At 39.9% G+C, this 15,526-nt stretch overlaps 2 protein-coding genes across 13 annotated transcripts in view; one reads left to right on the forward strand and one right to left on the reverse strand.

Annotated features, from left to right (window-relative positions):
- SLC24A1 (solute carrier family 24 member 1) overlaps positions 1-5,789 on the forward strand; it is a 44,932-nt gene extending 39,143 nt beyond the window's left edge. For 2 of the 5 annotated variants that reach the window (XR_012415079.1, XR_012415080.1), the window contains 4 exons: positions 276-824; positions 1,551-1,640; positions 2,538-2,704; positions 3,733-4,546. Coding sequence is in view for 3 of the 5 variants with exons in the window: in XM_065548070.2 (XP_065404142.1) it covers positions 276-824; positions 1,551-1,640; positions 2,538-2,704; positions 3,733-3,982 (1,056 nt within the window). In the remaining 2 variants the exon portion in view is untranslated. Of the gene's footprint in view, positions 1-275; positions 825-1,550; positions 1,641-2,537; positions 2,705-3,732 lie in introns of all 5 variants that reach the window. The other 3 variants (XM_065548070.2, XM_045397339.3, XM_065548071.2) reach the window with 2 other exon arrangements.
- Positions 5,790-8,754: 2,965 nt separating this feature from the next.
- Positions 8,755-15,526, reverse strand: part of DENND4A (DENN domain containing 4A) — a 131,875-nt gene continuing 125,103 nt past the window's right edge. For 6 of the 8 annotated variants that reach the window (XM_065548069.2, XM_065548068.2, XM_015452965.4 and 3 more), the window contains 5 exons: positions 15,246-15,363; positions 15,100-15,126; positions 14,477-14,639; positions 14,247-14,311; positions 8,755-11,601 (listed from right to left, as the gene is read on the reverse strand). In XM_065548069.2, the coding sequence (XP_065404141.1) occupies positions 11,465-11,601; positions 14,247-14,311; positions 14,477-14,639; positions 15,100-15,126; positions 15,246-15,363 (510 nt within the window). In that variant the 3' untranslated portion in view covers positions 8,755-11,464. The remainder of the gene's footprint in view (positions 11,602-14,246; positions 14,312-14,476; positions 14,640-15,099; positions 15,127-15,245; positions 15,364-15,526) is intronic. The other 2 variants (XM_005559835.4, XM_073996076.1) reach the window with 1 other exon arrangement.

Here is a 15,526-nt window from a genome sequence, read left to right on the forward strand (position 1 = left end):
TATGGACTTCAGAGGAATCAGAGGTGCCAAAGATGACAGAAGCTGCTTCAGGTGGTGAGTTTTACACCCCTGGAAATGATCAAATAAAAACTGGACAGCCACTAGGTAGGAGTGTGGTCATGGGAATTCTGCTGAATTATCACACTAGTTTTCTCCTCATGCTTAAGTTTTCAGATACATTCTGAGAAGCACACCAACAAAGAAAATGGGGGAGGATCAGAAGGAAAACAATCAGAGCAGCTACCACACATTAATCTGTTGGTTTTGGATTGCAGGAAGATGTGGCTGAGGCTGAGAGCACAGGTGAAATGACAGGAGAAGAGGGCGAAACTGCTGGTGAAGGTGAAACTGAAGAGAAAAGCGGAGGTGAAACTCAACCAGAAGGTGAAGGTGAAACTGGAACACAAGGAAAAGGAGAAGAACGTGAAAAAGAAAATGAAGCAGAAGGAAAAGGAGACAATGAAGGTGAAGGTGAGGGTGAAATCCACGCAGAAGATGGTGAAATGGAAGGTATTGAAGGTGAAACTGAAAGCCAGGAACTCAGTGCTGAAAATCATGGTGAAGCCAAAAGTGATGAGAAAGGTGTAGAAGATGGAGGGGGAAGTGATGGAGGGGATAACGAAGAGGAGGAAGAGGAGGAGGAGGAGGAGGAGGAAGAGGAGGAGGAGGAAGAGGAAGAGGAAGAAGAGGAAGAGGAGGAGGAGGGAAATGAAGAGCCTCTGTCCCTGCACTGGCCTGAAACCAGGCAGAAGCAGGCCATTTACCTCTTTCTCCTGCCCATCGTGTTCCCACTGTGGCTGACGGTCCCCGACGTCCGAAGGCAGGTGAGTGTGCCCCTCTGTATCTCAGACTCTTTATCCCCAGCAAGGCTGCGGGGTCTCTAGGCAGGGCTCACACTCAAGAGGAGGAAGAGGCCAGGGACAACCAGCTTAGCAGGGCTCCACCATTGAGATCTGGGAAGGGACTGAAGCCTTGGAAGGGGACGATGTGCTTAGGGGACATACCACTGGGACTGGGAGACCCTGGACCTCAAATGTGCTTTATTTCCACCAGTATAAGCAGTATACACTAGTCCCTCTTTGACTCCTATCTCAGCTTCTTGATTTTAATTTGAGAATGATGCCACTAAACCTCCTCCATATTTCACAGGAGTATTCCCAAAACCCAGGGAAATCACTGGTATTTATACCCAACATTCTTATTTGCAAGGGGAGGTCTGACAAGAAAGGAATGGTACAAGGAGGTTGCAAAAGCCAAACCAGATACCTAGATTGACCTGGTTCTAGGGCAAGCAAACAGCTTTCTTCCATCTGGTGACTGCTGTCTACCCTACCGGCTGCACTCCTCTACAGTTGTACCCCCCACCCCCATCCTTTTCCATCCATCTCAAGGTCCTCGGCCTGGAGAGAGAGCCCTCAGGTCAAATGTCTCCAGTTCCTCTCCATCACTCTTCCATTAGACCTTGTCACTGATTCTTGGGCTTGCTCAGAAGGGTCAAAGACGTTTAGCCTCTACAACTTACTTCTCATCCTTTTCAAACTTTCAAACAGGAGTCTAGGAAGTTTTTTGTGTTCACCTTCCTGGGATCTATCGTGTGGATAGCCATGTTCTCATACCTCATGGTGTGGTGGGCTCACCAGGTGAGTGAACAGCAGGAACGAAATCCTCTACCAGCAGGTCCCAAGGACACTTTCCTTCAGGATCAATTTCTGGTACTCAGGGAATCTCGAGGATCAAGTGAATTCGTGCTGTTTCTATGTTGCTTGTAAAGGCTTAAAGGTAGACTTTTTATTCCAGTGAATGCAGTGCTTTTCAAGTGTGGCTTTTCTGTCATATCCTGTAGCATGGCATAGAAGGCCTTGGAATCCTGCCTGATTCCAGCTGACCATGGCTTATTAGCCTTATTTCCTGCTTTCTCCGCCATGTACCCATCCCTCTCACCTGGTGAAATCCTATGCACTCTGAGAGCCAGCTGTTTCGCCTGCTCTCTGGCATTCAATTAGTCTTCCTCTGAGTACCCATAGTGTTTCTGTTCTGCCCGGAATACTGCACTGTAATAATTGTTTACTAGCTTTCCTCTCTAAAAGGCTAAGGTTAGGGTCTATGTCATCCTGCTCATACTTCCACCTCCAGCCTCTTAGTTCCTGGCACACAGCAAGTGTCCACATTCCTGGAAATAGAAATGCTGACACGAACAGCTCTTTGGAAGGGCAGTTCTTGTGGGATGGTAGGGGTGTTAAGAGTTGGAATGACAGCGAGCAGCAGATCTGGTGTAGGTAACTTTTAGTCCAATTGTGAAAAGAAGAGCAACATGGTCCCTGCAGCCAGGAGCAGGAGTCTTGCTTGCTCTTCCTCTCTGTGGCCATCTCAGTTGTAGGTCCGCCTATCACCCTTCCTCACTCAGGCTGAGGGGGTGTAGCTGAGCTCCTTAGAAGGCATTCTGTTTGCAGGAAGTAGGATGTAGATAGTGGTTGGATGTGCCTCAGGTTTTTCACCTACTGTTGCCATGGTTTCTCATTACTGTTGCTGTTTACCAGGTTGGTGAAACAATAGGCATTTCTGAAGAGATTATGGGCCTGACAATCCTCGCAGCAGGCACATCAATTCCTGACCTCATCACCAGTGTGATTGTCGCTCGAAAAGGCCTGGGAGACATGGCTGTGTCAAGCTCTGTGGGCAGTAACATATTTGATATTACTGTGGGGTGAGTGGCAATGTTACTTCCTAAGGGGTGTTACATATGACTGAAACACTGCACTGGCTCTGTTCACTGGTTTTCTGCTTTATTCATTATACATAGAATAAAAGGGCATTTATATTGTTAGTTTCTACAGAGCAACAAAATATCTTCCCTTCATTCATCATAGCCAGATGGGAAAATAGAACTAAAATGCTGCCTGAAATGTAACTGACTGGAATTTACAGATAAATTGAAAACCAAAGTCCATTTCATTCTATTACCAAATACCATCAAATGCTCTGCTCACTGACTTTCAAGGCAGTGGAGGTGGGACTGGAAGGAGCAATGACTCAACTTCACTTCTTGGTACTACTCTTGCTCCTTTGTACGTGAACTCCTGCTAGCTCAGAGGCTCTAAACAGCATTTTGTATAACGTGCAAATGCCTTACCCTCCTGTACCCATCCTCTTACCCCATTCTCCCTACCTTGTCAGAAAGAGGGGCTATTTTCATTTCCCCAATCATGTTCTGAATTTAGGTGGTAGATTTGTTTCCTTAAATTTGAATCTGTGTATGTGTATTTGGGGTGAGGGGCAGGTAAAAAGGCAGCCCTCATCACTAAAGAATTAAAAGAAATGTAGGCCTTATAAAAATGTAGAGATTTAAGAGTACTTATCACACTGGGGCTGGGTGTGGTGATGTGTGCCTGTAATTCCAGCATTTAAAAAAAAAAAAAAAAGGAACACATCAACCAATCTGAGTCATATAGAAGTCACGAAGTATACAGAAAATAAAAAAAAAGCTCAGACTCAGAATACTTCAGTTTTAACCTAAGCTCTTCTAGTTATTAGCTGCGAGTCCTTGGGCAAGTAATTTAATTTCCCTGAAACTTAGTTTCCTTGTCTGTGAAATGGGGCTAATAATTTCTGTTCACTTCATGGATTTTTTTCTTGGTGGAAGAATACATACTTTGTAAACTGTAAAATACTATTTAAGTGTATGGGATTATTATAAACATTAAGGATATTCACATTGTTTCTTCAATCTTGCAGCTTGCCCGTTCCTTGGTTGCTTTTCTGTCTTATTAATGGATTACAGCCAGTTCCAGTCAGCAGCAATGGCTTGTTTTGTGCAATTGTTTTGCTTTTTCTCATGCTTCTGTTTGTGATCTCTTCAATTGCGTCATGTAAATGGAGAATGAACAAGATCCTGGGCTTCACAATGTTCCTCCTTTACTTTGTGTTCCTGATAATCAGTGTGATGTTAGAAGATCGAATCATATCCTGTCCTGTATCTGTCTGAGTCAAGTCACTCTTGCTCACAATGGACATGGATCAGAAGACCACGCAGAAGTTATTGTATCTCTTGTGACACTAATGAAAGAATGTATATGATCCTGGAAAGTGAACTGAGTGACCTAGGACCTCTGATGTGAATGTGATCTGAGACTAAGGTTTGTCCTTGGAAACATGTGCAGCTCATTGTGGATTAAGAACCTCACCTCTGGAGGGGTGGAGTTTCTACCCCTGACTCATGCAGACATTTATTACATGGAGGCAATAGAAGGACCCCTGGAGCCAGAGGGTTTTCTAAATGAGAGATAATTGGGGGCAAAGGTTGGGATAGGCGCAGCGGCTATAAGACAAGCTCCTATGCTCACTGTTCCCTGATCATTCCTGAAGGGCTGCTGGCCCAAAAGATGCAGCTGTGGTCTACATCTCAGCCTTCCCAACCTCTGCCCCAAACACATGCTGCAATTTTGTTGCCTCCTTTTCTGTTCAAAATGTGAGGTTCTATCAGGTTTGTAATCACTGTAGGTTCAGTTATCGGTGAGTTTAAGGATCCAAGGCTACAGAAAAAAAAGAAGTATAACAGGAATCAATGATCATCCCACGTTTTGTAGCCCACTGCATCTGGATATATACCAGTATTTTCTTGCTTTTTTTTTGAGACACAGTTTTGCTCTTGTTGCCCAGGCTGGAGTGCAATGGTGTGATCTCGGCTCACCGCAACCTTCACCTCCCGGGTTCAAGCGATTCTCCTGCCTCAGCCTGACTTCGTGATCTTCTTGCCTCAGCCTCCCAAAGTGCTGGGATTACAGGCGTGAGCCACCGCGCCTGGCCTATACCAGTATTTTCTAGCTTAAAAGGAGGACTACCTTTAACTCTTATTGTTGCATTTCTGAAAAGTGAAATTTAAAAAGCAGCCTGAAAAATAAAAATTTGTAATTTGCCCTTGAACTGGAAGGAGTGGAGATTAGGGAAGTAAAACTACTCTAGAGGCCATTTAAAAGTATGTATTTATTAGAACATCCAAATTCATGTAGTCTCCATCAGTGGTCACCTTGAGGGATTAGACATTCTAATGCAATGTCCTGGCTCCACCCTTGGCCAGCTGTCCTGGTTTCACCCTCCAGCATGTTCTCACCCAACAATGACAGCTGAGTGGAGTGGGAAGGGAAGTCATTCTAAAGAGTCCAAAGTCAGTAGTGCCACATCTGGTTTATAAAGTAAGAGATCCAGTGGGGCAATACTATTTTTGTATGTCAACCTAGATAGGATTATAAAGCAAGACTGATTTCTTCTGTGGTTTATGAATGGACCTTAAGGTAGTTACAAACAGGAAATTCCAAGAAAGCATAACACAATGACAACATGGTGAAAAAAGTGCAGTACTACTTCCAAGGTAGCTAGTGTAAAGGACACTTGAGTTTTTAAAAATGTGGTTAAATATTTTATGTGGAATTTGATGAGTTTGTATGTTAAATATCACTGCTTGCTGCTTTTACTAGAACCAAGTTAAGGGACACATTAGAAACAGAACAGTTTAATATCACTGACTTCAGAGCAAAATGAGCTCGGGTGACTGCATATTATGATAGTAAATATGGCTTTAATTACAAACATGAGGAATGATTCACTGAAGATGAGAAGATGAAAAGGACGGATGTGATGTGAAAAACCCAAACATTTTGGCACTGAACGATGGCTAAGGTGTTCCAAATATTCCATCTTTTAAGATGAACTGCTTAATTAATTGCCTCGCTACCCCAGGATTCCCATTCTTTGGAAATAATTTTTATTAAATTTCAATAAACTGTGAATCCCAATGGTATTTTACTTTACAACATGGATGGGCTCATCCTTATCTTTAGGTCATTTGGTCAGAATCCTCCTGAGAAGACTGATGAAGAGTATGGAATCATGTTCCAATTCTATATTCTTAATTATCCTTATTCCTGATGCTACTGCATTGCTGGGTTTCCATAGCCATGGCCTAAGAACAGGAGGAGAAGGCAATGCCTGTGGGAGGGAGGTCCCTATACCAAAATTCTGGACGCTGACCTGGTGTCTACAGCCCATTCCAGTTAGCCTCGGGGATGCCACCTCCTCATCCACAGCCTGGGATCTGATGCTCTTCCTCAGACTGAGTAAGGAGTGATGGACCGTAAAATGCTGTGTAATGATAAATGGCTGAAATATCCATTTAATGATAAAAACCAACTCTAATAATCTGGCATCCTTTTCCCAATTTGCTGAATTTCTGGCATACCCCTTTGCCTAGAAAGGAAGTTCTGATCACTTCACAGTGTTACGGAAAAGGACAAGTACGAAAAATGAAAGCTGAGTCTTGATGGATGAGTAGGAATTCATTGGGGGAGAGACAGAGATTACTTTGGGGAGATGGAAAACTTGCGTAACTTTTAAAAGACTAATTGGTTATACCTGGAAATTAAAATTTCTGGTCACACATTTACAAACCTACTGTAATATTAAAATCATGCTGTTTTAGAGGTAAAGTACCATTTAAAAGTGTCAAGATAATATTGAGATGGTCCTCTCACTTTATAGGCAGAATATTCTGTATGTAGTTACTTGTGACAAATTCTAGGTCGTTCATTCAGCCTGGAAAGTCTGAACTGTCCCACATGGGTGTCTGAATTAGAAGTCAGTGGCTACATGGATGACTTCAACTCCCTTAGGCTGTACTTCCTTGATAGCCCTGGTAATAGGTTTGGGCCAGATTTCTGAATTCTTCCTAATTTAATGGGTTACGATTCTATATAGTACCAGAAAAAAGAGATGTATTCCAAATTTTTCAAACGGTTATGTGTTTAAATTTTTTTTTTTTTAATTAATTATTTATTTTAAAGAGACAGGGCCTTGCCCTGTCACCCAGGCTGAAGTGCAGTGACATGAACATGGCTCACTGTAGCCTCACCTTTTGGGCTCAAGCAATCCTCCCGCCTCAGCCCCCCAAGTAGCTGGGACTACAGAAGTGCACCACCACACCCAGCTAATTTTTGCATTTTTTTTTTTATAGAGATAGGGTTTTGCCCTGTTGCCCAGGCTGATCTCGAACTCCTGAGCTCAGGCAATCCGCCCTCCTCGGCTTCCTAAAGTGCTGAGATGACAGGCCTGAGCCACTGTACCCAGCCAAAATGGTTACTATATATTTTGAACATTATATTGCACTGTCATCAATAGATTTGAAAATGGTTTTACCAAATTACAGGCTTAGTCTTTTATAGCTGCCTATATCAATATTTACAGATTGAGTACCAAAGGGGGCAGGAGTTGGAATGTAGTATCTAGAGCACAGCCTGGTAAATAATCAGGAAGAATTGGTTGGCCTTATGTGCCAATGAATACTCTTGGTTCTGACTCTTTTTGGTGGGAGGGTCCTCCAGCAGTGCAGCTTGCAACATGTACGGGGACTGGACGCTATGAAAGGTGTAATGAGAGGGCTCATGAGCAGAGCTGCCTATCCTTGGGGGTTCACTAAAGCCTACAGGACATCCTGGCTCAAGTCTGCCTGCACAACTAAAGGCACACTTCTGGTCTTTAGGCCCTTCGCTGTATGAGCAAGCAAAACCTGGAGAATTTAACTTGCAGAAAATCTACCAGTTGCTGCAATAGTTTTATCATACTACTACATTTGAAAAGAAAATCTTTAAATAGTAAAGGAGGGAGCCGTCCAAATGAACAGGAACTGTGGAAAGACAGCAATAACTTTATCAGAAGAATCTATGACCATCTCAGACTACAAGCACATGCGCAGACTTTTGTAATCAAAGATGAAAATTCTTCAATTTGTGTACTGCTAATTTTAAGAAAAATAAGCCAGCAAATATGCTTACTTTGAGGCCAAAGGAGCAAGGTAGTATGAGGATGTTAAGACACCAAGTACTGAGGATATTAAGGTAAACTGGTATGCAGCTGCTAGAGAGTTCAGTTTTGAAATAAAGCTTAGTCTTGTACCCAGACAGGAAGAGGCAGCGCATGCTAACTTTAGCACGAAGGACAAGGGTCCTCTCAGAGAGACAGCCTACTCTTTCTCTTCCTGCTCTGAGATAAAGTGCCAAATAGCAGCTTTCAAGTTCTAGTGAGAGAAATAAAAATAAAGCTGGGCTACTGCATATTGCCAAACAAATAGGTATTTTCATACTGCATACTTACAAAGTACAGATTGAGTATCCCTTATCAGAAATATTTTGGACCAGAAGTGTTTTGGATTTCAGATATTTTTGAAATTTGGAATATATGAAAAATACAAACTGGTTGAACATCCCAAGTATGAAATCCAAAATGCTCAAATGAGCATTTCCTTTGAGCATCATGTCGATATTCAAAAAGTTTTGGATTTTGGAGCATTTGGATTCCAGGAGCTCAGCCTGTATTTAGAAATAGAGCATAACTTCTATATAGAGCTGGCTAATACTTGCTGGTTGCACTTAAGTATCATAGTAATTATCAGCATAAAGTAAAAATAAGTATTTAATGCCTAAAATGTTGAAGCAAAGTTTTCTGGGACCATTTCTCTAAATACACAAATGGAGAGACATACTAGAAAACCTTACAATTAAATATGCTGGTGGTGTTAGGGTTTTAGAGCAAAACAAAAACCAAAACCCCAAGAAAGTCAGGGAAAAGAAGATAAAAATCAGAAGATGAACAGCTGCATATTTTTCCACCTAACACTAGGAAGAAAAAGTAGAATATCTGAAATACGGTATGGAATACAAATGTGTGTCATTTAGAACATAATGGTAGGACGTAGTTAAACAAGCCACATCAGCACAGGACATGGTTTATTGTCAACCATTTAAACATGTAAACAAAACTAAGAGTTAGAAAATAAAAGATGATGTAGCAAAAGGGTATTTCCAACATGATTGGCCATTATTCTCCAAAATGTACGGTTAACAGAAAATAGAAGAAAAGTTTATATAGAGTTATTTTAAATGATTGATATTTTCTGTTTTCTTTTTTTTGAGACAGGGTCTTGCTCTGTAATCCAGGCTAGAGTGCAATGGCGTGATCACAGCTCATTGCAGCCTCAAACCCCCAAGCTCAAAGTGATCCTCCTGCTTCAGCCTCCCGAGTAGCTGGGATTACCAAGCATGAGCCACCATGCCGAGCTAATTTTTATAATTTTTGTGTAGAGACAGGGTCTCTCTATGTTGCCCAGGGTGGTCTCGAACTTCTGGACTCAAGCAATCCTCCCTGCCTTGACCTTCCAAAGTGCTGGGATTACATGCCTCCATAAGCTACCACACCCAGCTCAAGAATGATTCACATTGTACTTTTCTTTTGAACAGGTTTACCACTTTGTATTCATGTTTTAGGTTTTATTTTAAAAGACTAAATCTGTGCAATAATATTCCCTGGGGATTAAAATTAGGGGAAATATAACCCTCTCCAAAAGCAGAAAGAAAACTTGGGGTGGAAGGAGGACGTAAAAATTACATTCGCTTTTCCAAATGAGTCTGAATCTTAAAACCATAAAGAATGGTTTTATCTCATTCTTTTGTTTTGTCAGCCATTGGAAATCAATAAACTATGATTCCTACATTTTGTTTGTATTACACAAAAAGTAAACAACAATGAAAGCTGTTTTTGAAAGAGAATAAAGACAACCAACCACAAATAGAAGAGAACCCCAGAGGGTTCTCTTGGAGGGATGTTTATCACCAGTGCCAAAAGCCTCCCCTCTCAAATGTTTCTCTCAGTTGACAACTTTCAAATGATTTAAAGAACATGAAGAACAAATAGAACATGAAGCTTAGATATGAACAGTAAATAAGATTGGAGTGGTATTTACAAAGGAGAGGCAGATACATGTGCCTAGCACCAGATTTTTCAAGTAAACAAGTTCAGCCCGCAAACTAACTGAACTGAAGTTTTACATTTTTAAATTCTCTCCATTATTTCCCAGAGTTGAAAGCTGTGAAATGTTTCAGCTTGGTGCTATTCACTAATGGTGTGAACTCAAAAGGTGGGTTTTTCTGCAGCTGAACTGATTCTAAGTCTCAGGACTCCAAGATACCTCCAGACCAAGTGTCGTGGACTCTACTGGCTTTACACACCTAATTTGGGACTATCCATTTTTTCCTTCTTTAAAACTGGCTAGGGAATTCCTTCACTAATGTAATGTGTGCAAACACACACACATATTGAAAATCTATAAATAATTCTAGCAGCCAAAAGATGTTTTTCCTTACCAGAAATTACCCAAAGAAAGTGACATTAGAAATAATATGACTAAAAATACATTTTTAAAGCCTATTTAATACTCATGATGTCTAAACTTTCAATTTATTGTCTGATTTCTGGATATTTCTGTATTTTAGATTCTACAGACTTCAGATTCTGAAGCTTGCTGAAAAAACTAAGTTCCTCAATATGGAGGACAGTCTATCTGGCTGTACTTTTAGAGGGGAATTTTTCTACTTTTGGAAAAAATTCCGAATATTTATATATAGTATTAATGGAATACCCCAGTAACTCATATTTCAGGTAACTATTCTTTAGTATAATTTGCATCATACCCAGTATTTTAGACATTAAAATAAGGGTAAAATTTAGAATATAATCACTTGTCTGCATTTTCCCAACATAATTTTTCATGTAGAATATTAAAATTTAAATTGATATTTGAATTTATAAGCTATTTTCCCTGTATACTATATGCATCTATTAGCAATAGAGATAATTTTGGAGTCGTGGTATAGTGAACCTCTCTGGCTCTCCTTGCACAAGGCTCCATGAGTCAGTCTGAGCAGTGCACGCTACCCTTGCATGACTCACTCCCCGCACTCAGGCTTAGGGGTACTAACATGCAATCCTAGGACAACACTGACACTAGCACTGACATTTTAAAATTCATTCTCCCAAGTAATAAAAAAAAAATATAGATAGATATACACAGAGAGATCTGCAGCTGTACTAATTACTTCAAATAGCAGCAGACAAGGAAAATACACGCTTGCTTGCTTAAGTTTAAATTCATTTTAAGTTTGCTATATTAAATTTTAAAATTAAAAAAATATCAACTTACTATAAACAATTTAAAATATGTATAATACAATTTCATGGTCAAAACATTTGAATAGTCTATGAAAACAGGAAATACTTTCATCTGACATTTCTGTTTAGATTCTATTCATGATTTTTCAATCTGTCTCTTCCAAGAGAAACCATAAAACGGTTGTCATATTTTATGGCAACTAATTTTGTTCAGGGATTTCCTCATCACAAAAATACTTTATTTCCTATTACAGGGGAGTTAAAGAAGAAGAAAAAAAGAAACGAGAAACCAAGTGGCTTTCTCCCCACTTGTCACTATTCTCTTCTTCAAACATTCTGTACATAAGCTGTCTGAGTCTTTTGAACCATTTACAAATTGTATTTTCAAAAATTGAAGAAAAAATATTTAGAGTCTAAAAGTGTTATTTTATACACTGACTATACAATATACATTGAATACACATGTAAATACATCTTAAAGATAAGGTTCTCCAAAGGTTTTTCGACATTCCATCACCCCCGTACTTGGCGGTCTATCACAGTTGTGTGTACTCTTGACTTGACTAGGTGTGAGACGATCATATGCCATCTTGTACTCTTTATCAAAAGCATCTGCAAAAATTGATAAAGAAATAAAAGGATAAAGAAATTTAGGTCTGATGTTGAAAACTATCAAGTTTCTGTAATACTACAGAAACACAACAGTAGAGGCCAAGAAGGAATTGCTAGGACATTTCTGCTATCCAAAGGACCACAGCTGGATTGCACAGACCAGTGAGAAACTTAAAAGGTTTGAAGATGCCAATTTTTAATTTTACCAGGTACAGATGTTAAAAACCACCAAATACCATATGCACATTTTTGGTACTTTGTTTTGCATACTCAATAAAAACAGTAAAAATATATAATAGCCTTTTCCCACCAGGATTAACAAAAAGTTTTTTTGCCCATATTTTCTTTACACTAATCCTTTTGTGGTTTCATTTTTTAAATTTAAATTTTTCTTCAACGGAAATGTTTTTTGGTTTGTGTGTCCTAACTTCCTATATTATGGGATACCTCTGGGAAAATAATCCAAAGATCTGAAATCACCATGTAAGGATTTTTCTTTTCCCTTTTCCACATGGCAACAGATGGAGCTAACAGACTGTGACTTTTATTTTTAAGGACATTATACCAAGGTCTGTGTGCCTTTTCCCCAGAAGATAGTCCACATGTGACAAAAAGGGACAACAGAGGTTTACACGCTTCTGCTAAAAGTTTCTCTCAGCCTAGAAATCATGCTAACTTATTGCTTATTTTAAACACATACTGGAGGAAAATTTGCCCCTCAGAGAGCCAAATGGGGTATGAATTATAACAATGTCACTAAGATCCTATTTTTGTGCTTTGGGGAGGTGACGGCCATAAAAACATCTTTCCTCTCTGAAACAGTACCACAGTGGTACCCATGAAGGCTTGTTTGAGTTGAGTCAAGTGCATAAGCAAGTGAGCTTCTCTAGCTTGGAGGTCAGAATTTTTTACACATTCAAGGAAATCCCACCTTTGGCAGAGGGCTAGAGTAATATCTGACTACAATCTGGGCTTGTATTAGGTAGGGAATAAAGGGATGGTAACAAGGATCTGAGTAATCCTTTTTGGTATCTTCTCTGTTTCACTATAGTTAAAAGGCCTACCTCAAGTAACACTATTCATGATTTTGGTAAGTTCTGGCATCTTTCTCAAGTGGCTAGAATGACTGTCCCAATGCCATTTAATAGTCTACCTTTCCTAACTGATTTATATGTATAAATATAAAATATATATTTATATATTTATATATATTATATATTATATATATTTTTTTGTTAGACGGAGTTTCGCTCTTGTTGCACAGGCTGGAGTGCAGTGGCATGATCTCAGCTCACTGCTGCCTCCGCCTCCTGGGTTCAAGTGATTCTCCTGCCTCAGGCTCCTGAGTAGAGCTGGAGGGGCTACAGGCACGCACCACCACACCTGGCTAATTTTGTATTTTTAGTAGAGATGGAGTTTCACCGTGTTGGCCAGGCTTGCCTCAAACTCCTGACCTCGAATGATCTGCCCGCCTTGGCCTCCCGCAGTGTTGGGATTACAGGCGTGAGACACTGCACCTGGCTGATATATTGCCGTAGACATTTATGTTTATTTCTGACTCCCTATTCTGTACTATTGATTTTTCTAGCTCTTCCCCTGGTAGCATTACCCTGATGTAATTACAGTAGCTTCTAGAAAAGAATCACCTTCTGTTGATTTTTTCTTTTTTTATGAGACAAGGTCTTGCTCTACAGCCCAAGCTGGCATGCAGCGGCACCATCATGGCTTATGCAGCCTCGACTGCCCAGGCTCAAATGATACTCTCACCTCACCCTCCCAAGTAGCTGGGACTACAGACATGTGCCACCACATCTGGCTAACTTTTTTTCTTTTTTTTGTAGAGATGGGGTTTCACCATATTGCCCAGGCTGGTCTCAAATTCCTGGGCTCAAGCAATCCACCCACCTTGGCCTCTCAAAGTGCTGGGATTACAGGCATGAGCCACCGCACCCGGCCCCTTTCAGTTAAATAATTTTTCCTGACTAGTCCTTTTCTTGTCAGATTAACTTTTTTTTTTTTTTTTTTTTTGAGACGGAGTCTCGCTCTGTCGCCCAGACTGGAGTGCAGTGGCACGATCTCCACTCACTGCAAGCTCCGCCTTCCCGGGTTCCCGCCATTCTCCTGCCTCAGCCTCCCGAGTAGCTGGGACTACAGGCGCCCGCCACCGCGCCCGGCTAATTTTTGTATTTTTAGTAGAGACGGGGTTTCACCGTGTTAGTCAGGATGGTCTCGATCTCCTGACCTCGTGATCCGCCCGTCTCGGCCTCCCAAAGTGCTGGGATTACAGGCGTGAGCCACCACGCCCGGCCCAGATTAACTTTTAAAAATTGAAATATAACCCATATACCATACAATTCACTAACTTAAAGTGTACAATTTAATGTTTTTTTGGTATATTCACAAGATTGTACAACTATCACCATTGCCTAATTCCAGAACATTTTCATCTCACCAAAAAGAAACCTTATACCAGTTAGCAGTCACTCCCCATTCACCCCACCTCTTGGTCCTTAGCAACAACTAATCTACCTTAATATAATTACAGATTTAATATTACTAATAAAGTACAACTACTAATATAAAAATACTCTGAAAACTATTCCATGATATATAAATACTACATATTATATATAAAGCTAAATTACCTATATCAATGTTTTCTCTTCCTAGTGCCACAAGTGAGAGAAACAGTATTTCTCTGTATAAACTCCTAGGGAGAAAAAGTCATGGAGAAAATATTAGTATCCATATAGTCCATATGTTCCCTATGAAAATTTTAATGCTATTGTAAGCATGAGATATTCTAACAAATTACTAAGCAAACAATACGAATCTGCCTAGGAGAACAATATATTTGTCTAAGAGAAGGACTTACCTCTGTCTTTTAAAATGTGGACACTTATTCAGTGTCTCTAAAATCTGACTCATTGGTCCATAGACATCATTCATTTTAATGCTTTTTACCATACTTTTCAACAGTTCCTGGTTAAATGAGTTATCACTTTTTTGCAATAAATGGACCATTGGATATTTTTGGGCTGTAAAAGAACAAAACAACAGATGAAGGAAAATGTTCTGTGTAGAAAGGAGAAAGAAATTAAGCAGCAACTGACAGATATTAAGTTACAAAGCACTAAAAATAAATTAAGGGCAATAGATAAATAGGAATCCAAGAATGAAGAAAGCAAAAAATAAGACAAATAATGACAAAAAAAAGGTCTAAAGCTTTCTGTGGTCTTAAATAGACAATAACTAAAAATACTGTTTCCCTTAATACAGCCTCTGATGCAAATTCTAAATTAGCAGCCTGGGATGGAAACAAACAAAACATAAGTAAAAAGAAGAAATTGGGATGAGCAATGTGCTGAAAGCTGAATTCTGCAAAACACAACCAACCCCTCCAGCACATACACAGCACCCCTCAAAAAACCAAACCAAACCAAAGAAAAAACCCTTAGACCTCCATAGAAGGTAGCACTAAAAAAATCAAACACTCACTCTCAAACAAAAGAGTACGATTTTGACCTGTAAGACAAAAAGTAGTACAGTAATATAAAAGTCAGTTATACATTGGTTTAGGCTATTTAAAGCAAGTAGAGATTACTCTCATATGAACAAACTCAGCATTCTATGATGGCACTTACTGTGTGCATTCCAGAGAATGTACAAGGGCTGTCCTGGATCCTGATGTAACTTCATATTGTCCCACAACATTTGTATTAAAACATATTTGCTATCTTCAGACATACAGTGGCGGGGAATCTGTGTTATACAATAAACACTCATTAATGATCCTTCCATGATAATTTTTTATAAGTATTTTATAAAATTCTTATATTTTTTACAATGTATGTGTGCGAGAGAGAAAACAGAACAGAAAAAGACTGATTTACATACATTTCATATCTACTACAGGAAGATGGGC

This window comes from Macaca fascicularis, chromosome 7 (assembly GCF_037993035.2).
Source record: "Macaca fascicularis isolate 582-1 chromosome 7, T2T-MFA8v1.1".
Taxonomy (NCBI): Eukaryota; Metazoa; Chordata; class Mammalia; order Primates; family Cercopithecidae; genus Macaca; species Macaca fascicularis.